Source organism: Martes martes (genome assembly GCF_963455335.1).
Source record: "Martes martes genome assembly, chromosome: 4".
Classification (NCBI taxonomy): domain Eukaryota; kingdom Metazoa; phylum Chordata; class Mammalia; order Carnivora; family Mustelidae; genus Martes; species Martes martes.
The window spans coordinates 118,909,331-118,933,376 of NC_137891.1; the positions used below are offsets into that span (position 1 = coordinate 118,909,331).

At 44.3% G+C, this 24,046-nt stretch overlaps 1 protein-coding gene across 2 annotated transcripts; it reads right to left on the reverse strand.

Annotated features, from left to right (window-relative positions):
- Positions 1–5,766: 5,766 nt before the first annotated feature.
- LMO4 (LIM domain only 4) lies at positions 5,767–22,756 on the reverse strand. Of its 2 annotated transcripts, none has more exons than XM_080800145.1 (5): positions 22,343–22,756; positions 19,356–19,594; positions 11,839–11,935; positions 11,256–11,411; positions 5,767–6,572 (listed from the first exon to the last, which is right to left on the reverse strand). In XM_080800145.1, the coding sequence occupies exons 2-5, from the start codon at positions 19,589–19,591 to the stop codon at positions 6,564–6,566; spliced, it is 498 nt and encodes a 165-aa protein (XP_080656271.1). In that variant the 5' UTR covers positions 19,592–19,594; positions 22,343–22,756; the 3' UTR covers positions 5,767–6,563. The 2 variants fall into 2 exon arrangements, with proteins under 2 accessions (XP_080656271.1, XP_080656272.1); XM_080800146.1 differs by lacking the exon at positions 22,343–22,756 and adding an exon at positions 19,802–19,943.
- Between the last annotated feature and the right edge of the window lie 1,290 nt (positions 22,757–24,046).

The window sequence follows — 24,046 nt, forward strand, 5'->3', positions numbered from 1 at the left end:
CTGGTACTTTGGCACCAAAACCCACCACTCAGGAACCTGAGCCAAAAACCAAAAGTCTGTTTGTTGCTTAACCATTCTATCAACATCAAAATAACTTGATTATTCTGAGTAGACATTTTTCTTTTATTAAATTGAATAGAGATTTTTTTCCTTAGCTCCTTTTTTCCTCTTTGTAAGAAAGGCAGCTTGGATTTAATGGTGTGTTATAGGAATTTATTTACAAATTTTGAGATCTTTTTGGATTCTAGCAATTAATGGGAAAATGGAAAGTACAGCCAACAAAATTTTAAAACTCAGCTCAGAATCATATTTGGATGTAATTAAAGGTATAATCTGTTCCATTTGAATACTTCAGTGCTCTCCCATCTTAAAACAAATATGAATATTAGTTCTTTCACGATGTACCTGCTTCTCACATCATGCTGGAATACGTAAAACTTTCCCACAAAAATTGTGTGTGTGTATTACCTGTTTTATACTTATAGAAGTATGTTACTTTTATGTAACTGAATTCGTTGACCTGTTATTTGCCACAATTAACTGCAGACTGAAGACACAGTTCAATTCAAACATTTGAAATATGCCATTTACTACTTTGTATGGGCCACAGCAGGATACAGTGACCCATTTTACTCTCTGGACTAACATGATTATCAGAGTCTTGTTCTTTTTCCTCCGTAACAACGTGCAGGAAGAGTTGTTACCAACGATACTTAATTACCCATCACGAAGTAGTTGTGATTTGTCAAAACTGAACAGATAATTTCTTTTAGAGCAAGGCTAAAATATACAGGCAAGCTAAAAGAGTCAGCATTCCAGGTTGGATAAAGATAAAATGCAATACTTTAGTTTTTTAAGGGGAGAAAAAAAACTTAGTACGGCTCAGAGAATAAAGTATGTCATTGCCGCAGCCTAACAATTTATAAAGTAATTCTCCCAAAACGCCCCAAATGCCAGGTTTAAATAGCAGCTCTGGCACTTTGGGCCTTAATAGAAATGCCCTGCCATGGTGGAGCCCGAGGCAAAAGTCAAGAGAAGTAACACAGATCTTGCCTTTATTTAAACTCGTGACGTTTTGTTCACCATAGATGTTTTTGCATTCGTTTCACATTTTGAAATATTGCATTAAAACATTATCTTGAAGGGCGCCTGAGTGGCTCAGTGGGTTAAGCCTCTGCCTTGGGCTCAGGTCATGATCTCAGGGTCCTGGGACTGAGCAGCATCATAGGGCTCCCTGCTCAGCAGGGAGCCTGCTTCCTCCTCCTTCTCTGCCTGCCTCTCTGTCTACTTGGGATCTCTGTCAAATAAATAAATAAAATCTTAAAAAAAAAAAAACCCACATTATCTTGATTACTGATTCCTTGACACTCCCTTAAATTCTGCACTCAAGGAGAGCACCATTTGTTGCCTCCCTCTCATCCTGGGCCTGCTTAGACCATCACCTCCCTGGCCCTTCATGACCTCACCTGTAAAACCGAGGCAGTAACAATCAAGAGGGTTATTGTGAGGACTGAGATAACACGTGTTAAGAACTTGTTCACTGTAAATGTGAACACATAAATACATTTACAAAGCACTCCACAACTCCAAGATAAAGTTATTATATTACACATTCTAGTTAAAGATGTTAGGGTTTATGGAAGGCGGAAGGCCCATGATTGATGACAGAAACTGAATTGGAGGCCTTAGAGGGATCTGTGGTATTTAAGACACACCCATCTCTACCTAACCTTATTTAAATAAAGAAAAAGGTATACAATTGCAGCCCAAGCAAGCAATTTCCTTTCCAGCTTTCATAATTAATCTTCATTTGTAAATTCAGTTTGTCTCCAGATTTTCTCTTTTCAGTTCCTAAAAGCATTCAATTCACTACAAATGAAAAATTAATTTAGGAAGAAACTGTTTGTTTTCCTCTTACTTTAAAAAGAAAAAAATTGCAGCTCAAACAACACAGGCTACAAATAAACGCACTGCACAAGACAATTATTTTTGAAAAAGTTGAGGATGTAAACCTCTGGATTCGAGGTAGGGGAGAACTTTCTAGGCCGAAGGAAGGTGAGATGTCTCCTGTTCTCGTGAGCTAATGATTGTTTCCAAGCTGGTTAGAATTCAGTGCTAATTGCATTTTAAAACACCACCTCGAAAATCCTTCCCTCTCTCAGGATCTTACATCAATGTTTTGCATTTTCAGTAAAACCTTTGCACTTCACCTCTCTCGCTCAAAAAATCCTGAACTTTACATCAGCGGGAGGAGTTCAGTTCTGATGCTCTCCTTCCCCCGGCGGGTTTGGATGTGGTGGTGGGGCTGTTAGCACCGGGAAGGGCTGTCTTGCCCTGCTTCTGAGACAAGAGAGGATTAAAAGAGGTATTTTGGGTGGCTAAACCCAGGCTTGTCCGTTCTAACAGAGTCATGAAACAACTTCCTAGTGCCATTCAAAGAACTTGTAACAGAATCAATTGATTTTCATCCTCTGCTTTATTAGTTGTGATTTAGGAGCTAGAACTGCCCTGTTTACACAGCTGGAACATGTCAGGACCTGCAGTCCATGATTGGCCGGAGGCCTCCGAGTGGCAGTCCATTCTCCGCAGAATCAATCTGAACTCGAAACATTCCCTCTAGGACACCAGCGCATATCTACCAGCATAAAGCACTTCTGGTACAACCGAAAATGGTATTCACTTGAGGTTAAGTTGCAAGTTCACCTTCCAAAAATCGGCCCTGACTTATTGCTCTCAGCGTGTTCACAATGGGAGCAGGGGGCTACAAATGCCTCTTAACTAGACACCCCACGCCGGCGAATGCGTTCCCCTTTGGTGCTAGTTGGGTCTCGGGCTCTGCAAGGGGGAGCTGCTGTCTGTTTAACATGCGTTCAGAGCAGTGCCAATCTAAAATGGCTGCTCAGTAATACTTTAATTGCAGTTTCACGGAAACAAATTGCTATTTAACTGCAATAAGCATTTCTGTGACTTGGCTGGACTGACAATAGGTGAGTCTTAGTAACAAAGTGACAAAGTGACGAGTAACGTCGACTTGTAAACGCTGTGTCTCCCGCGCCCTCCCAAAGGGAGTCTTGGGTGCAGGAGCACCCGGCCTTGAACGCCCTGGTGAAGGGGTCTCCGGACAACCTCTTCTCAATTTAAATGCAATTATTCAGGCCACAGGGAAACTCTTCACTGGTGCCTTGATCTATAGCTCTTGGACTCACTGTGGTAAATTTATTGGCCCTAAGAAATATTTTATATAAATAGTAGTACACATTAGAATCTTGCTATATTGACATTTAAAGCCATTTAATTTAAGAGCTTCATTTTAAATGATTAGTTGTTTCAAACATCAGTGTTAATGAGAGCAAAAGAAAGAATTTAAATACAGTTAATGGTAAGAAGATGACAATTTCACAGGCCTCCTTTTGGTGTGACCATTTTCTCATTTTGCATTTTATAAGACACTACAGTCCGTGTTAAACTATTTCCTAATAAATCATTAAGAGCTGGAAATCGTTCGTTGTGGCAAACGATTTGGTTTGGGAAAAGCTTCTTCCAGGCTCTCCTGCCTTTCGGGATGTGTAAATCTAAGTAGACAGGTAAAAAACAAAAAACAAAAAAACATTAAACCTTTTCAGAGGACAATCTTTTTACAAAATCGTTTCATTAGCAAGAGTGAAAATTTGCATGACTGAGACATTTCTATGTTATCATAAACATTTTTTTTTTTTATCAGTTCAGCAGGGCTCAGTAACATTTGCTTTTATTTAATTGCACTTGCTTGTAGGGATTGGAGGCCATCTTGCTCTATGACGTGGTTAATATTAAGTAAGTCCTTTCAAAAGAATGGAGTACATCTCACTAACATCACAAATGCAAGGATGAAAGGTGAACAAGCTGCTGGAGTTTTGTTTTTTTTTTTCCTAAGCAAGGTTGGGGTTCGGGGAGGAACACAATCACCGCTCACATCAGAATAAACCTGAGTGTTTTTTAGGAGCTCTCTATCCACACAGAGCATCCCCATTAGAGCTGGGTTTTATTGTCTGAAATGCCTCTGGTTTCAAGAAAGTGTTTTACCTAAAGCAAGACTACTACTTAAATATGTTCTATTGTATATTCATAGCTCCATTAGTCCTTCTCCAATTTAGCACATCAAAGAGAAGGCTTCATCACTTGCATGTGGATTACACTAACATGAGTGACATTTGTAATCTTATAGGTCTGCAACTTAAGAAATGCTTTTAGAAGCTCGTTATTAAATATGCAGCAGTGCTTGCGGAGTCAGCCATGTAATAGTTCATTTAAAGTCTTTAATGACCTGAGCCCTCCACATCACCAAATGCCACACTGTATTACTTACTAAAAGTTATTAACTAGCCCCTTTGAATTTCTGCACTATAGGGGACATGAGTGCTTATGCCAAAAAGAATAGAGAGGATGCTTGCATTCTTATTAACACATCTCCCCCTTTCTGTCCTGAAGAATCCACATTCCTTTAAAGTATCTTAGCGGAAAAAAAAAAAAATTTTTTTTTAAGAACCAGAACTCGTTCCTAGAAATTCCCCAAGGATTTAACTCAAACAGATACTGTTATGTCTGTGATTTTGTTCATTTTTTTTCCCCTTGCATTTTCTTTTCATAAAGCTCTGAAGAACTCTTTACTTTAACTCTCTGCCTTTCAATACTCCTACAGGAGCAACTGATTTTTTCCTTCCAGACTGGAGTCTCTGAGAGCAGAAGATCCCAAACAGAAGCTGACTGCTGGTTGAGATGAACAGAGCTAGACCTCTCTATATAACCTGTTCTGAGAGGTCTACATTGGGAGCTTTTCTGGAACAAGAGAAAATAAAACAAATGCCATTTTTAGAAAGGATATTTCAAGGGGCGTTATACACACACACCTGGTTTTCGGAACCTGTGATTGAAGTTGTAGTTCAGAGTTGCTCCCGAGCCTGGCAGTGCAGCTTCTTTAGTTTTCTCCTCCTTCTAACACTGGCCCTGTCCCCCCACATCCCCGAGTCCTTGACCTACACGTGCTTTCCACGGGAGATCACTGCACACAACGCATGCACAGCTGGGGATACACTGCAGCCCAGAACTAGCCACTGAATCTCTCAAGATGACTACTAAGTGAAAGCCAAATCCTACCCCAAACATATGGAAAGGCAGAGCCTGCAGAGGAGGAGAAGAGCAAAACAAAATAAACAAATCACACAGCCGACCACAGGAGTCTAGCAGCTCACCAGGAAATGGCTGCTTCACCCACTGAAGACCTCTGTAGACATCTCAAGAGCTCTGGGTCCCTAACGACTAAAGACACTTCCCAGTATGTACAGGTATGGTTTAAAAATGCTATTTCCTTTGAAAGCCGAAACTTGGTGAAGAGAGAACAGGACGGTTATGTCAGTCTTGAGCATGCTTTTTCATCCATACCCAAGGCTTTCCTATTGAGGAAGAAAGAATCAACGTGATAGCTGAAGAATCTAACAAATATTTATATATAAACACAAAAGATTCACTGTGATATAGAAGTGTAATAAAGAGATTAAGTTACCAGAATATTCTGAACTTACAAGGACTCCGTTAGAAACATTGCTTTGTAGCCGTGCCAAAAACGGCATGGTTAAGTAATTTGAAGAAAACCTTATTGGCCCAGAGCTAAATAAATATACACACCACCTCCCTCGACCCCTAAGATTTAAAGTGAAGTTGGTACCAAACAAAACTACTAATGAATTTTTTCCAATACAGAGGAGAAAAAGCAGTGTTTAAATCCGAACTCCATTGAGTATTTTTTCTTTTAAGTTTTTATTATTTAAATACACCATACTAGAGCAAATGTCTCTGAAAATATCACAAATAAAAGATTTCTTCTTCATTCAGCAAATTAGAAGTAGGGGGAAATTTCTACACAGTAGCTGCTATGAGCCTGATTTTTTTTTTCCAATTTTTTTCTTTTTTTTTTTCGTTCTTTTTTTTTTTCCTTTGCCATGGAAGTAGCAACATCAGGACGAAAACACTTACATGCATACATACATTGTATTTTACAGAGATACAATAAAAGTGTTTGTGATAGAATATCACAAAAGCCACATCTCTTTCCTTTTATCTCATGTTCAGTTTTGATTGAAACACATTTCCTTACAACACTTAAATATACAAAGAGCAAATAGAATGTTGTTAAGGTAAAACACAGGGTACAAACTCTGGCCAGTGCCCTGCTAATTGTTAATGAGGGTAGAAAGCAGATTTGAATGCTTCTTTTAATTAGCTTCATTAGTCATTTCCCTCCTCCCCAGCTCCCTCCCCCCCCCAAAGATGTCCTCCGGTGGATCTTTTTTCATTTTCTCTACAGTCTCCCATTAGCCCAGGTTCATGGAGTCCTTAATGTTCATATTCAGTCATTTTAATACACCAATAAATGCGGGAAGGGCAATCAAGACTAAAGAAGGTGCAATGCACAGAGCTGGCACTGGTGGCTAGCTACAAAGGTGACTTGTCTACTGAAGACGCATGGGATCCACCTGTGATGAACGAAATCTGAGATGAAGGCACGCATTCTGCATTACTCTGACCTTTTAGCAGACCTGCAAGAAATAAAAATGGGCATCTTAGCTAAAATGCTAAATTTGAGATATTAAACTCAAACATGACTGCTTTTGTCTCCTTCTACGTTCACTAATCTTCTTTTATTAGATTACTTTCCAACTGTGACTTGATGGAGGCTTTCTACGCTACTTACTCTGGCAGCAAAGAACTAAAGCATAACATTTTCTGCGGTTTTACTAGCAGAGAAAATGAGACAATAAATGGACTTTCGGAAAGTTTCTGGTGGAAAGTTCTACGACGAACTGCTTTAACTCTCTTAAAAGCAAGTTTTTTTCTGAAGACAGTGAATTACATCTTGCCTAGCAGGGGTACCTTCAATGCACATTCAGAGCTGAGCACCCCACAAGGACGTTTTGGCTTACTATGCTCAACTGTGTGACCTCTAGCAAAGTTACTCTGTGTCTCAGTTTCCTCATCTCTAAAGTGCGGTATAATAAGGCTGTTATAAGGATTACATAATACACATAGAGCACTTTCAACAGTGCCTGGCATGTAATAAAAGCTAAACAAGTATTGGCCGTGATCATTCTGATCTCCCCATATGACATCTATTCACCCATGTCCTTCTCAACCTAAAGCTATGTGTCTGAATTCATGTGTGTGTGTGTATATACATATACACACACACACACATATATGTATATATATGTATATACACACACATATATACGGTACACACACACACACATATATATACACACGTACACACCAAAATACATACAAATACTCAGATACTACTTTTCACTTAGTATTTCATATCTGCTAGGTCACTTAATATTAGTAAATATTGTAAATATATGAGTCAAACATGTAATATGTTAATGACTTGTGCTCAATTAAAAAACAGAGTTCAAGGGAAGTCTAACTTTCATGTCTAAGTTAGAAATGATAACCCGCACAGTCGTCAAATACAATCTGTTTGCAATTACCAAAATGAAATAATATATATTAGGTTTTTATGGTTTTTAAATGACATTTTGAGCTTCCCAGGAAGTTCTCGGTTCACCCTTTCCCTAACTTACTAAAAGCCTGAAGTCTATTAGGAACTGCAACCCCCCACTTCCAAGCTAATTAAAGTGGTGGAGGCTTAATTCCCCAGAGTGGAAGCTCAGTGTGAGAAAGGTAATTTGTCTGTCCAGAACAAAGATGCGGCGGCAGCCAGCGAGCATATTTAATAAATGAGCATCAAATGTCCTCTACGATGGACACACACAACACCAATTATGTAACTACGGGGGAACGGTGGAGTGATATGTAAACTAGAACACTTGCTAACATCTCCTCCAACCAGAGAGATGTGAGCTCATATTTTACTGAAAAGTGCCGAGAATTCTAGATGGAACAGCCACTCTTGAGTGGAAAAAAGAATTCCAGAGCAGGCAAAGACGAGGGGGGAAAAGAAATTAGCCACGATTCCTCATTGTATTTACGTAACTCTCTAGAAGGCAATATTCTCCTGAGGATGGTCCAGCCTCCTTTAAATGACACAGGCTGTAAAATTTTGTAGATCCTTGAACACCAGTGATCTGAAATTTCACTCAAGACACTCCAGGATTTATATACTCAAAAATTATTTCTTCTCAGAATATACCAAAGCCAATGATGCGGACGGAACAACAGCTAACCGCACATCCCAGACACTGGCAACAAATTTCAGGAGAATGAAAGTTTAAAGGGACCCCATGATGGGGACCTATACTTTCTATACAATTAGCTGCTTTAGAGAAGGGGTGTACAAACAATCACCTCATTACTTTAAAGCCAGAGGACGCCTGGCGATATTTTTTATCCATCACACACTAAAAACGTAACTGGTTTGGCGAATAGAAGGAAAAGGGCCAAAATCGATGTCCAATTTTCCCTACCAAAAACATGGAGACCAAGGAGAGAGAAGAAAATAATAAAGTGGGGGCGGTTTGTCATTTCTCCCCATCTCATCTCCTTCAGAAAAGAATCACCACAGGGTTTTGGGAAAATAATTGTAAAGCATTCTCGAGGTCCAAAAAAGCAGTTTACGTTCCACCAGGAAGTGTGTTTTCATTACCTCTTCCTTCCCCCTTGCCCTCTTATTAATATCTCTCTGGACCACCACCTTTATTGACAAAAACCACCTTGTCAATTGACTGTGCTCGTGGTGAGCAGAGCACCGAGGGCAAACATGTGAGACATTTATGCCAACAGAGAAATGTTCTTAATTAACATCACCCCCAAAACACAGCTTCTTACCAATGTCTGACAAGAGCATATCCTTAAGTTATACTTCCCTCTGCCTTTTAAGAGCTATTAATTTTTGAAGGCCACCTGTCTATTTTTGGCTTCCAACACTAAGGAAGGATATACCGGTTGACTCTTTCTGGTTGCCTACTACTTTCTGTGCTCCAAATGGAACATCCTCTCCCACCCTGAAAAAGGTGTGCAGAACAGTAGACCATCTGAAAGGCACAACACACGCAATCTTATAAAGCATGCAAACCAGATGTTTCTGCAGCTTTCCTCCCTGAAACCTCTCCACTACGTCATCTTGTACCCAAGGAGACAGTACTGGGAGACCCAGCGCCCATTCGGTATGTGCCCTTTGCGCTTAGTCCCAAGCTAATGTGGCTGGTGCCTGTGTGCGGTATTGCACAGTTGGCTACGTTTTCCATCTTGTCTCCACATCCCCGAATCCTCATGCTGCACGGTGGTGAGCTGCGACAATCATTTCTTATACTCTGTCAAGTCAGGGAAAGAAATGGTATAAAACCAGCAACAAACTTGAAGATCTAACTTGCAAAAAACTAAGCTTTTACATGAGAAGGGATGGGGAAGAGTTGAACCATTTTATTCCTAGCATCTTTTCTTGCCTTTTTGTTTTGGGTTTTTTTGCTCCCAAATGTAACTGCAAATGGCTTTGCCTCTAAATGGAATGGTTATCTCGAAATATTTATGTTACCTATCCGCTGTTCTCAACTCTGCCCTATAGATTCACTTCATTACAATTCAAATCTTACCATAAAAATCTTGAGTATTTATATGTACTGGCATTCCTTAATGAAGCTTGAAATGCCTCATTGATGGTGACTGGTTAATTTGCAATAAAAAATTAGACTTCTGTTCTTAAGATGATATGCTAGGTAGCTTCCTATATTAGTAAATTAAACAAAGAAAAGTGTGCCTATTTTGATAGAATTGACATTTACTTAATAAAGAAATGGAAAATACATTTAAACTCATGGCATAAATTTGAGTAAGGGAAAATGATAAAAATCAGCATTAAAATGTGGCAGTATAATTTTAAACGGTTAAAAGTTTTCAAATACTAGTCATTTTCCCCCCAAACGGCATTAAGAAAATGCACTGCAGAAGACAAAGAAGCCTAATATTTTTTCCTGAGACTTTCGAAGCTTGCTAAATTCCTATTTGCAGATAAATGTTGTTTTTTTTTTTGTGATCCTTACAACAGACATTAATGAAGTTCCTATTGTAAATCCATAAAGAATTACCAAGTGAAGTGTGCACTTTTTGTTTCAATGCAATAACTCAGTGCTGTGTGATTGCCTGGGTTAATGATGAAAAAGTCAAACATACTATCAGAGCTGATGGAAAAATCTATCACCAATCTGAAATTAAAATTCATCTGTGGTCAATAAGATTTAATATCCATGCAAGTGGCGCTGTAAAGAGTAAATGAATCAATGTCATCAATACATAATCAGTATGAAATATGATGTGAATAAAATTATGCGCACGAGTCATACATTTCACTCTTTTCTGGGCCAGTGTAGAATGAACAGTCTCTTAACTGAAGGTTGACAGTAATTGTTACAAATTAGGCACAGCAGTTATCAAAATGCACTCACTTGCATAGCTATAGGACTTATTAAGGAGATTAAAATAGATCTAAAACTATCCAGTACTGGGATTGGGGGGGGGCTGGACAACTGTTGATCGCCATTCTTCCTCTGAAGTGATCTGAACAACTGCATAAAATTTCCTCACTTTTAACTCTGGTCCAAAAACTTTCCAGTTGTGTGGATCAAGACTGGAGATACATAATCTTCAATGAAGCGATTTGTGGCCCAAAGTGATTAGCCAAGCCCTAGAACTTTGTCTTTGAAGTCATAACTCAATTCCAGTCTTCAAGACTATATATACGCCAATCAACAAAAATGCCGTCCTCTGGAATTACAGAATGTTTGTAAAACTCTTCTCAAAATAAAAGCACAGTAAACCGGGTTTGGGAGGCAGGTGTCCAGACTGCTATGACCAATACAGAAATCATTATTTTCTTGACAAAGACATTTATTCCCTTTTTCTACCATACATATTCTAATTTGCTTCCCACAATCACCTATTCACATTGTTACTTCTGAATTTCCAAACTGGCAAGAGGGAAAAACTGCCGGTAATATGGAAGTTATATGCTTAGACTTTGCATATGGCAATCCTCTCCTCAACGCTGGGGAAGCTACACGTAGAACTATGTCTGGATCTTTTCTGAATTACAAAAGACTCACAATTTAATCAGTCCACACTACTACTTCTGAACCCTGTACGTACACGTTGTCTACATTACTTTATAAAAGGGCACCCGAAAACACAACCACCCAGGAAAACTCCCTTGAAGGCTGAACCTTCCAACTCGCCCTAATAAAGCTTATTAGCAGCTGCTAGGTATTCACCTTCTGGTCTGGCAGTAGTGGATTGCTCTGAAGTGAATTCAAATGGCCATTGATGAGAGCTGTGGGTCTATCATGTTCACAAAATAAACTGCCATTGATGTAGTGAAACCGATCTCCCGGGACCAGGCGATTCCGGCAGGTAGAGCATGTAAAACACTGAAAGGGAAAAGCAAACCCACTGAAAACAGGTACAAATTAAGTCTTTTTTTTTTTTTGGTCACAAGTTTATCAACTGTTCGTAAGCGAGTATCTGTCAAGTACAGAGCCACTTAGGGTCTGGTATTTTTCTTCCTTCGACAGGCTTCCGGAAAACGGTAAAGCCCTAATGCGATCAACTGCCATCAGGCTAAAAAGTGGGAAAGAAACCGGTACAAGTGTGCTTCTGTGGTGTGGGGTATATGGGGGAAAGATGGCAAGGGGCGGGGGGGGGGGCGCGAGTAAGGGACTAATCATAGCCAAGCTACGACTTCGGTAGATGCCTTTAGTGTCTACAGCTTGAGGAGACAGAGTTTAAGGAGAAATGCTTTGTCCCCAAGTAGGAAAGAGGATTCTTTTTTAAAAAGACAGGAGGAACACATGCTACCTTAAGATGATACACATTGCCTTGGGCCCTCATGACGAGTTCGCTCGCAGGGATCGACTGTCCACAAGCACTGCAAGCACCGCTATTCCCAAATAACCTGCAACAGAGATGACGGGGGACACCAGTGAGTAAGCCTGACCCGAAGAAAAAGAGAAAAGAAATCCCCCCCAGCCTCCGGCCCTCCCTTGGGAACGCAGTGGACGGGAGGCTGTTTTCAGACTCAGGCCTCAAATTTTACGAGCGATTTACATAACCCGGGAAAAATCCTTTCAGGGGTCACGACTAACTTCTGCCTACCGCAGAGGAAGACGGTGCCCCGGATTTAATCAAAATATTGACTTCCACCTCCCGCAAATACAAAACCATTCTGTTCTCCACACATTTTATCAGATTACTGGGTTCATCATAAAAAAAGAAAGATACAATTCATGACTGGAGTTTAAATGCATTGTGTCCTTGAAATTATATGAAGAACTCTTTTGTACTTTAATCATATCTTGAGATATGAGTCATCAAAAGGGTTAAGAGGATTTGATTGTATATCTAAGAAGACATCATGCTCAGTGTATTGAAACTCCCGTAAACCTCCATCAGTGCAGACTTTCCATTAGAAACTCTCTGCTATCCAGGTTGATATATAATGTGTATGGGTTAACCTTTTCAATCATGGTGTCAACACTTAAGATTTGCCTCTGCTCATCTCTTTCATCCTAACCTTCTCTCTCTCTTGATAATGAAATGCTTGCTCCAACTTCCCTCTATCTGCTCCTGAGTCCACAATTTAGATTACTTCATCTCTGCTAGCAACAAACTGAATGAAATTTCGATTTGAGCAGAAAGTAATTTACCGGGATCTGGACCCATTTGTCATCATATCTCTCTGGGTGTTTGCTGTATCACTGCAGTTTTCCTATGCAATCAAATGAGACCACAACATCTGCCATAGGGGGAGGAGGGGGAAAGGAGAAGGCTGCAGAGGAGGGGAAAGCTCAAGAAGTGTGGTGTGCTGAAGAAAAAGATATACATAATTCCTAATACCCTTCCACGGCACAACAAAATATTTTAATGAATACCGAACTTTGGCTTTTATGGAGTCTGTAGACTCAAGCTGGGAAGCTTTATTTGCTTTTGGGCTTCCCTTTTTAATATCCACAAATATTTATTAAACAGACCAACATGATTTCACATTGAAAGGTGATATTGGAACAAGTCAGCAGGGTCAGAGAAGCACTTTTCCACAATGAAAAACAAAGTAATAGGACTTACAAATTAACATATTAGTGTCATAATAAATATTAATATTTGCATTTCCTCCTTGTCCAAATAAAGTCATAAAATGCAGTTGGTGTCAAACAAGGAGACATGTTCCTATAGAACACCCCGTAATCTGAATGATTGCGGCATCCCTCTATATAAAAATAATTGCTTTGTGTTTTCAGAATCTGGTCTTGCAGAAGAGGCTTGTCATGTTCAAACTACTAATTTGCTGTCGCCACTTTATTGAAAATAGCCTGTAAGTTGTTATTAAATGTATCGACTGAACGACAGGGAGAGTAGTAAAACTGCCCCTTAAGATGGCTTTTAATAGGAAGCCCGAGAAACAAATTTTGCAGCAGCATCGATTTGAAGAGTTCAATCAAAACTCCATTTCAAAACTAATTAGTCTGAGATCCACGACACATTGACACGTTCTTGCAGAATCAGAACAGTTACAGAGAGAAAGCTGAAATAATACACTGCCAGGACCTCTAGCCGCAGGACCACACCATGTGGGAGCTCAGGGCCGCTGGCCTGCCATCTCCTCCTAATGCTGGACCACTTCAGGAACACTGATGGGGACCTCCTGGTGTCTCACCTCCCGGGCACCTTTCCAGCGTGGGTTGTCACTGCTGCCTTGGGGGGGGGGAGGTTCTCAGAAGGGCAGGACACTGCTGGAGAATTAGGACGGCCATGGGCAAAGAGCTTATAGTTAACAGCAGGGCTCTTCCAATCCCCAAGAGGAGTACCAAATTCAAACAATGGGAGTAAAAATAAAGTTAAAAACATGTCGATGTGGCTGAATGCATGCTGAGGATAAAGGTAGGGAGGGTGTAGATAATGGGGATGGGGAATAGAATCCTACTAGAGGTAAGGACCAAATATCCTCTAACAGCAACCCAGAAGTATTTTAATGGATCCGAGTCTGTAATTATGGCTGCCACTACCAACAGGTACACTGTGACACTCCGTCTCAAAAAATACCCTTTCACAGTACCGATCTGATTACCCAGCCTAAGTGTTCATTTATTTAACAATTCACCCTGAGTAAAGTCAGTTGTATGTCTTCAGCATCTAAGTGTATTTTAATAATCAGGGCAGGCGTATATAATCCAAAAGCTTTTCATACATCCTGTTTTCTCCAGTGCCACTTTTATAACCTTTCAGGGAACAATCAGCCACAAAATCATGGGATTCCTAAAGTGTCAGAAATTATAGTCACAAAGTTTGAAAATGACCACGATCTACCCCGGACTGATGTGCTATTGAACAACATTATTAATGGGGTTTAAGATCTTTCCACATCCACAGCTTTCAGGCTGCCTCAGAGCAGAACAACTTACGTGTCTATACACATTTTAATCCCCTTTTACCATAGACATGAAGGTTACCATTAGAATTCCACCCTTTTTCTGAAAAGTTGTTTTTTTTTTCTTTCTTTTCTTTTTCTTTTCTTTCTGTTCTTTTTTTTTTTTTTAACAACGTTTCTGTGCGCTGGAGAGTTAATTATCTAACCAGGGGGACTGTCCAGGACAGTGTTTGATTTAAAAGGCTCGAGGCTTTAGGTGCTCAATTAAGTAGCTATCGGTCTCAGACTGGACTATAATGGGCTCTTTTCTCTTTAACTCAAGCAACGGGGAGATATACCCCAGGTCAGGCTAATTAAAGCCAGGGGAGTCTTTAATTGTGATGACAGAATCGGTTTCAGTTTCCTTTCTTTGGGTCCTCAGTCCAAGAAGGTCGTTAATATTTCAGCATTTGGGCAATGCAATCAATCACAAACATCAAGAGGTTCCTTATATGGGGAAAAGAAGGGAAGAAATCCCACCAAACCCCTGCACTCTAAAGGTGCTTTGCTCCCATATGAAAAACACCATGTAGTGTTAGTACTGCTCTCGCAAGCTCCGCTCCAACTCTCCTGGCTGACATAAAGAGATGGACAGCAAGTCATATTTTTAGTTTAGTAATAATGCTTAGCATCTTTTAGTAACTTCAATGACCAATAGGTGGGCTTATTTTCAAATGCATTATTACTTCAAGCCAAATACGTGCGATATGGTGCACTACATGACTGTTTTCTAAACTGCTTTTAGGCAAGGAGAGGTACGTTTCTAAAAGTATGGCTGAAAGGTATACATTTGTACCTGCAAGTAAATATCAGCATCCTATCTGAGGAGAAAAATGCACATCCACAGCTACTGATCCAGAAGCAATTGGTTTTCCAGCAGGTTCCTATATTTAATCTAAATTCTGCACCAGCTATATTAAATGTAACAAAGAAATGCAACCCAGAAATTATGCCTGGAGCCAAGTCCATTAAAGGTACTTCGGAATAACTAGAGACCAAGCACCTTAAAAGCACCAGAAGCTATTGATACTTAAGAGGGGGGCTGTGAATAATCGCAATTGCTGCATTAGAGAGGGGAGGGAGAAAAAAAAATCAGCCAAATTACGCTTGGTTAATTCAGAGTAACAGATCTGCCCCCAAGTGAATTGGAGGCCTTGAATTAATTCTGTTATGACAAATCAAGATAAACGTTCCCCCTAAATTGCATGCGATTTAATTAATTTTTGAGATCCTGGATTTTTTTTTTTTTCCTAGCTAATAGTTCACATGCTCCTGTGCTGTCATTGTGCTTGAGTGGGCAGACTTCAAAGTGATATTAAATAACCAACTATTAGATTTACCTAGCACGTCCTATTGGAAAAGTGCCATTTAATTACCTAGCCTGTTCAATTAAAGGGACAGCATTCTCTGAATATAGCAGCTTGCTGTTGATTACCAGGGAAATGAACTCGCTGTCTGGCGGCGCCTCCGTTCCTAACGCTACCCCCTCCCCAAACACACCCTCCACCACCAGCCACCACCGGTCCCCCCCCCCCGCCCCGCCCGGGACCCCCCACCCCTGGCCGCGCGGCTCTCACTGCGGCTGCGGGCGCCACGTGAACGCCCGAGCGGAGCCCGGGGAAAGAAAAGAGCGAAGGCTCGCGCGGCTCCCGCCCTGCGCTCGCCCCCTCGCGGGCCCGAGGCCGCCGGCCGGTAGGGACGCCTCGAACGCGGCCTCGGGCGGCGCCGTCCCGGCCCTCCTCCGGCCCCGGCCGGGGTCCACGCGAGAGAGAGCTCGCGGAGGACCGCCACCCGGGCTTCCGGTGCGCTTCCTCGCCCTCCCCGGACCTGGGGCCCCACCCGTCGGTCTCCGAACTTCCTCCTCTCGCAGCACTTTCCGCGCCAGTCTTCGGGCCGGAGATGGGGGTGGAGGAAGAAGGGTTCGAGGAAAAGAAAAACGGAGTTTCGAAAGCTACTTGGTGGCTCTTGGATAGAGCTGGGGGGCGGAGGGGTGTCGGAAGCTGGGGGTAGGGGGAGAGGGGACAGTTGCAAGGTTCGCGGACTTTTGGAGCGGGGGTGGGCAGGCGTTGCCCCTTTAAGATCCACCCTCCCTCTTCCCCTCCACAGCCCCCCCCCCCCCAGTCTTTCCCTCCCTCTCTTAGAGGCCAATTTTGTTAATTAAATGTTTTGTTTGCGACGCAGCTCTCATTCATTGCGGACACGTCATTCGGAGCAGATCTAAGCCAGAGACCAGATCTCATTAGATAAAGCCCATCAGAACTAAGAAAATGGAGGAGCCACTAATTAAAGCTTTTAATTGTGCGGATTCGCTGCGGCAAGGCAGCCGCTTTATCTGAAATCTTGGAGGGAGAGGAGGCAGAGGACCAGTTCTGCCCAATCGACACTGGGTCACGCAGGGGGAAGGGACTAGGGAAAAGCAGTACCCCCACACACCACCACCACCTCCGGGCCCTACTTTCCCCGCAGCTTTAGCCGTATCTTGGTAGTTTCAAAAGATCACGCCTCAAAGGCAGTTTAAACCCCCTTAATAGATCGCTCTGTGGTCACAATCGGGCGGAGGAGCCCGAGGATCCCCTTCACCTGGTGTCTGGCAAGCGGATTACTCCGCTCTGAGGTGGCCAACCTTGCAGAATTCAAAGCTCCTCCAACAAGTGGACTGGGGAGGGAGTAGCTGAGAGGAAAAGGACCGCGCGCCTCCTCACCTTCCCACCCTTCTGGCATCTTGATGGGCAGAGGGAGGGAACTCTGAAGAAGACTTCAGAGACTCCTCAGCCTGGGGATGGGGTTGGGGGGGGAGGGGCTCAGCAGCTGAAGAGCCTGAGCAGAGTGGGAGGCCATGGTCAATTTGGTACTGAGCTAGAACTCCTCTCTCCCGGGAGAGATCTAAGGTTCTCAGGATAGCATCTAGTTCAAGAGCAAGCCTGGCTCCAGTTTTCAAAAATCAGAGGAAAAAAGAAAGTGAGAATACGGACCCAATTAATTAAGGCGCGGGGCTGGGCGCACATCCTCCATTGCTCCATTAAGCCAGCTGAAAACACCAAATGGGCATTTATATTTGGTCCCAAGAACAGGGAAAGGAGGCGATTCCCAGAAAGCCACTTGCCTAAACTTGTCTTGAGGGAATGCAAGTGGACCCATCTTCTTTTTAATTAGTGGTAATCAGAAGTGAAGGCTTTCTGAATGCACTTGGAGACGAGGTGAATGTACCATTCACGGCATCTGAACAGCACTGTCAATTTTTGCACTTTAAGCTACCCTGCCTTCTTACCAGTTTTGCTCTCTATTCAATTGCAATACTGTCAAAGCTCATGGCATTGCTTGGAAGGAGGACCAGAAAGCATTACACCCATGCTCCTGCTGATTTTCCAACATTTACTTCTAAAAGAACACTTAGCGAAATTAATGCTGCCATCTTAATTTAAAAATAAAAGCCCTCTCCCTTCCTATATTTCTTTTACTTGGCTGATTGAGGATGCCAGTAGAGTGGACACAAGTTGCATTATCGGAATAACCAAATGTCATTTTACTCCATCATTTTAGATTAATGATATTACTGGGGTAAACATACACAGCTCAGAACTGTACTGGGATATTTTGCACTTTTAGATGCAGAGTTGAGGGAACCACAATGGAACTAAACTTTGTACAAAATACCTCAGCCATTGATTCACCCACTTGAAGAGAGCAACACTTTCTACTAATAAAGAAAACGGTTTAGGACAAAAATTTAACTAGAATGCAATTCTTCGTAAAAGTGAACGGTTCTCTAGTATCAACGGTTCTCTCGTATCAACGGTGTGCGTGTGGGTTTTTTGTTGGTTTTTTTTTTTTTTAATTACTGGATGTTGAAACAGAACACCTCCTAGAAGCATTCATGTGCATCAGTCTATCAAACCATTTACTCAAATTAAATGTGTAATCCTTCAAATGCCTCCTTTCAAATTAATGAGTTTAAGTAGCTTGAGTTCACCTGAAAAGATCCTATAGGCACCTGACCTCCTGAATTCTTTCCATTAATTGCACTGAAACTTGTTGGAAAAGATTGCTTACAGGGGCATATGAATGTTCCTATACATTGCTTTAAAATGCAAGATTAGTATAATTCTATAGCCTCTTTTCCTAAATCTCTTTTGGGGATTCCGGGTAGAGATACAAACAACAACAACAACAACAACAACAACAACAAAACCCCAAAATCTGAACTCTCCTCAATTGAAAAACCCGCAAATTCTATATCACAAACCACACACTAACATTGAGCATTACAAGCCCCTAAGTAACAGTATACAAAGAAAAACACTACCACTAAGGGTTTTTTGTTTTGTTGCGGGGTGGGAAGAGAAAGAGGGAGTTTACTATGAGAAGAATTACAAGTTTTTAAACTGATGGGTAATCAGCATTTTTCACAAGGAGCACAAGAATGAGTCACAGTTTTCCACTCAAAAAACTTTAAAAGTGCTTATGTAAATATAATTAGCCATCACCATAGGCAAATCATTTCTCACTAACTACACTCATTTGTAAGGCCATCTTTTGTCCCTTGAGTTTCTACGTAGGTCCTTACCCTTCTTTAAAGTATCAGCCTAACTCCCACTTTTTAGCTGAGGGTCCAGCTGGGGTAGACCCCTTAAAATTTTGGTCAGTAGCGCGCCCAACCTTGGCACACCTAATGGCCCAGTCCCATCAGATGGATAGTTTTTACTTAGTATGGCTTCTGCGGTGAATTTACTATTTAAAATTGAGAGATCAACACATGCTTCTCGAACCCCTTAAATCGGACCAACCAGGTTTTCGAGGGGAAGGTTACAGCGTATCCTCAGAGGTTCCCTGTTCCTTTCCTTAAAATCTTTGGTAGCCTTTGGCCTTGCCATTGCTCCGCTCACCCATCTCAAGGAAAGCAGCCAAGTCTTACCTAATGTAGTCATTTCTGCAAAGGATCATGCCGCTCTTGGTGTAACAGGACGTGCCGATGTCGCCCAGCTGCGCCTGGCAGCAGGAGCACTTGAGGCACCGGCTGTGCCAGTAGCTGTCCATGGCATAGAGCAGAAAGCGGTCCGCAATCTTGCCCCCGCAGCCTGCGCACCGCTTCCAGGAGAGGGAGCCGGCCGTCACGGGGGGCGGCTGTGAGCTGCTGCCCGGATTCACCATGGTCTGCAGAGGGCGGGAAGGGGACAGGGAGAGAAAGACAAAACAGGGGCGATGCAAAAGTTAGTAGCAATCGCCGCGCGCGAGAGCGAAGCCGTGCTCCCCCCACCCCACCCCCAGAGCTGCTGGAAGGAAGCAGCAGGGCAACGGCGCGCAGGAGGGTGAGGGGGAGAGGGAAGGAGGGAGGAGAGCCGGCAGCAGCCGCCTGTTTACTTTTCTCAAGCTTTGTTCTGGGGCCACGAGCTCCTCTCAACTTTCCAGCGCTCGCCGCCGCTGACAATTTCAGCTTGGGTACTGTCAAAACTCCGAGAGCGAGGCTCGGCGACGCGCTCCACCCCTCGCGGCGCCTCCTCCCAGCCCCCGCCTCCGCCCACTGCCCCCTCCTCCCTCCTTCGCCGCCCGCCTCCAGCAAATGAGGGTCAAACCCACCCACCGCCGCGCCCGGCCCCTCCCCGGCCCCCGCCGAGCCCCGAGAGCTAGCCGAGGGGAGCGGGGAGGCGGCCCCCGCCGGAGCCACGTTCCCTCCCGAGCTCTGCCCTGAGAAGTGCAGCTGCAGTTCACAAGTTGGAAATAGTTCGGTTTTCTGAAAGGGAGGGAGGGAGGGAGGGAGGAACCGGCAGAGGGGCGAGGGAGAGCGTGGTGGTGGGAGGGGAGGTGAGGGGACGCGAGGGAGGGGGTGCGGTGTGTAAAGTTGCGAAACTGGTTTTTCGTATTTTAAACAGCACCTTTCACATGCCATTGTGGTGACCGCCATCTCCCATTATTGTTCTAAATCTCATTTCATTTTGAAGATCAATGAGTGTTTTCTCTGGGTTTTCAGGACACAGGCAAGAATAATAGATCATTGAACTTTAGGATGCCTGTTAACTTCCTATACAAACACTCTCCACTTTGGTCTCACTAATCTGCCCTTGATCAGCAATTTAAATGCTAAAGCTTTGTTCCTCCAAAGGGGGAGGGGGGTTACAGATAATGTGCGAGAAGGCACTATTAAAGGATGCACAAGTTATATTCGAGCAGTCCTGCTGTCACCAAAAACTGCTTTTAAAAATTCCCCACTCTTTCTAATGAATGTCACGAGAAGCAACTGGGGTATAATATAGGAATCAATTTATAAAGCTTAGCCTAAACCGATTAATTTGTTGCCTCCAATCCTGAGTCCAATAAAGTCCTAGTGTTCCTCCAGTCACTTATTCTATAAAAAGATCAAGTTATTTACTGCCAATTAAGCAGCCTGTTTTGTCTTTGTCCTCTGTAAGCCGAGAGTGTAGGCTCCCCCCGAGGCTCCCGGCTATCTGCTCAAGACATTCAGCTGATACCTCAGAAGGGAGAGGGCGAACTTTGCCTGTCCCCGGCCCAACTTGGCTGCTGCAAAAAAACCTGGGGAAGGGAACGAAACAAGGACTCGGGTTCCTTAAATAGGCCGGTTTTAAACACATTTCCTCCGAAAGAGTCCCGGAACGTGTGTCCAGTGACCGCACAATAAACCAGAATAAGAACTGCACCAATTAAGCTGTAACAAAACCCTGAGACTTTGGAAACAGGACCACTCTAAAACCCATTAGCATTGCATTTATCCGAATGCATCATACCTTTATGTAAATTGATTTATCTGATGCATTTACTCGAGGAATTGCTTTTTGTTACAATTTCAGCCCTAACCCAAATGAATCTGCATTTCCTGCCCGAGGTCTTTAAACTGTTTCCCCCAACGTTTTAATCGCTCCGAATTCCTTTTTAAAAGGGGAGAGGGAGGGAGGAGATTCCAAGCTCTTCCCCGCCCCCATCTTTGGTGAGAGGTAAATATATATGTATATTTTTTTGAAAAGGAAACATTACACTGAGAAAAGCATCCAGTAACCCCATTAGCTAAAGCTCTTAAGGACAAGCAATACCTTAATGCTGATTAAATCTAAAAGAGATGAATCAAGAGGACTGACCAGAAACTGACTCCCCTGATAACTAAGGACGGGCCCTCATCAAGTTTCATTTAGAGTTGGAAAAAAAAGAAAGCTTTTAAGTTAAATAGGCTTATACTCTAGTAATTACATAGCCAAGCAATTTAGGTCCTGGGATAGTCAGTGAAATAGAAAGCAGAACTGGCAGCTAGAGGCAAAATCTGCCCCTCTTTAACAACGTCTCTGGTGTTTTTTAATGGAGACCAGGGGAGGGACAAACGTAGCGCTGGCAATTTGTAGTACAAAAATGGATGCTTAATTCATGTCTTGATTTTAATTAGGTGATTCACCGGATTTCTCCTGGATTGGAACAAAAGACTTATAAGCCAAGAGGAATTTTTGAAAAGAACCAGCAATACTGAATCCTGCTCACTTAGATCCTTTCTGCCACTGTTTCAAAAATAGTGTTTACTGGGGGGTGGGGGGGGTCGTGACTATTTCCCCCACACTACTTCTCATACTTCAACCCTCATTTAAGCACCTCCTGCCTCTCCCTTAGGAACTGAAAATATCCCCACACCCCGCCAAGGCCCCCACCAAGCCCGTCTCCAAGAAGAACCCTTTTGTAAGCAGGAACCGCTACAAAGCTGGCTGCCCGGGGCTGGCTGCCCTCCGTGCTAGCTCGCAGGCCGGCCTCGGTAGTTTCAGACTCGCGCATTATCTAAGCCGACGTATTGTTTACTTGCAATTTGGGACGGTCAAGGGAAGGAAGCCAAAGAAAACAGCCCTGGCCCAAATCGGCCCCCTCCTCCCTCTCCCCCCCTCCTTGCCCGCGGCTCCCCGGCCGTCCCCTTACCTGCTTTTCCCCTATATTGCAATATTGCGAGAGGCGGCGGCGGCGAAAAGCGAGCGAAGCCGCTCGGCTTCCAAGAAAGGGGCGCCTTGGCTGGCGGAGCTGGAGGGAGAGGGGGATGTTCTCGCAGAAGCAGGAAAGGGGAGGAGGGGGCTAAGGGCTGCTTTTTTTTTCTTTTTTTCTTTTTTTTTTTTTTTAACGCGTTGCTCTGAGGCTGGGTTGGGGGGCCCCGCGTAAGTGGCAAGCGGCCGAGAGCAGGAGTGTCAGTCTCAGTCCTCGGCGTTCTCCTCCGCCTCCGGCTCCGCGCGAGCAGCTGCAGGAGCCCTCGGCCCGCGCGGCGCGGCTTCAGGCGCGGCGCAGCGGCAGCAACTGCTGCAATCGCTGCTGCAAGTTTGGCAATGTGGCTTCACTTTGTATATTCCCCCGCCCGGCGGCCCCCGCCCCCGCCCGCGCGCCTCCCGCTCCTCCTCCTCCTCCTCCGCCTTCCTCCCTCCCGCGCGCTCGCCCGCTCGCTCGCTCGCTCGGGGCTGGCGGCGGCGGTCGCTCGGCCGAGCTTCCTGCCCCTCCGGCCGGGGAGCAGCCGCAGAAACAACAGCCCCGGAGCGGCGGCAGCCAGTGCGGAGGCCGGGAGGCGGGCGCAGCCGGGAGCCGGGGAGCTGCGGCCGGCCGGGGCCCGGCGCGCTGGAGCCTGCGCCGCTGCCCGGAGCTGCCGCCGGGGCTGTTGCTGCGGCTGCCGCTGCCCGGCTCGGAGGAGGAGGCGGCGGCGGCGGCGCTGGCCTCTAGCCGGCTCGCTCGCTCCCTCCGCGGCGCTTACACATGTGTTACTGACAGAGCAAAATCCCAACTACTCCCCGGCTCTGCCGCCGACGTCAGCGACCCTCAGCCACTGGGCGGCCGGATTGTTCAGGCGGAATAATAAAACCTGCCAATCCGGGGAAGGACAAAGGGATGACTGAAACGAGACTCTGGGGGCGGGGGAGACAGGGAGGCGGCGGAGCGGGCCGGGGAAGGGGAAGGGAAGGGCCGGAATCAGGTGGGGAGCAGGGACCTGGGCGTCGGGGACCCCGGCGCGGCCCGGGCTCGCGAGCCGAGGCGCGGGGTGCCGCCGCTGCCCCCCCCAGCTCGCGGGTGACGCTGGGGACCCGCCCCCGCCCGCCCCTAGGGGCTTGCCCTCCCCTCGCGCCGATGGGAGCCCCGGAGGAAACTTAACTTCACGTCTTTCTCAGAAATGGGTCTCTTCCTGCTTGGGAAGAAAAGTCTTCCCGAAATCTTAGGGTGGATTTCACACGCACGCAGAAGCGGTTCTGTTTTTGTTTTTTTAATTCACGGTGTTCGAGATTAATGACCCTTAGTGGAAGTTCAGTTAACAAGGGAAAGACAGAACAGTAGTTCTTAAATACTGTCCACTGAGCCCTCCTCTCCCCATGAGCCCGAATACAAACCAAGAGCCTCGTAGGCATTTCATGGATATTTGTCAATTGTTGGTGATAGAAGGATCACAGCCTTTACTTTGGAAGTTGAGGGAAACTTCAGGAAGGAAGTGTTGCCCTCTCTCTATCCACCCCACTGTGGAAGATGAGGCCTGATTTCCCATAGCCCGGAAAGCAAGAGAAGTAATTGCAACGTTCTCAATCTCGCAGCCTCTGGGGAGTAAGAAAGGTCACGTCTAGTATAAATTTAACTCTTGAGGAATGCTTTTAGGGTGCT

Excerpts from the sequence above, each read along its gene's own strand:
- LMO4 (XM_080800145.1), bottom strand. The coding sequence starts at position 19,591 with ATGGTGAATCCGGGCAGCAGCTCACAGCCGCCCCCCGTGACGGCCGGC. Across the intron at positions 11,936-19,355 it reads TGCAGAAATGACTACATTAG|GTTATTTGGGAATAGCGGTG; the intron begins GTAAGACTTGGC and ends TCTCTGTTGCAG. Across the intron at positions 11,412-11,838 it reads GCAATGTGTATCATCTTAAG|TGTTTTACATGCTCTACCTG; the intron begins GTAGCATGTGTT and ends TTTCCCTTTCAG.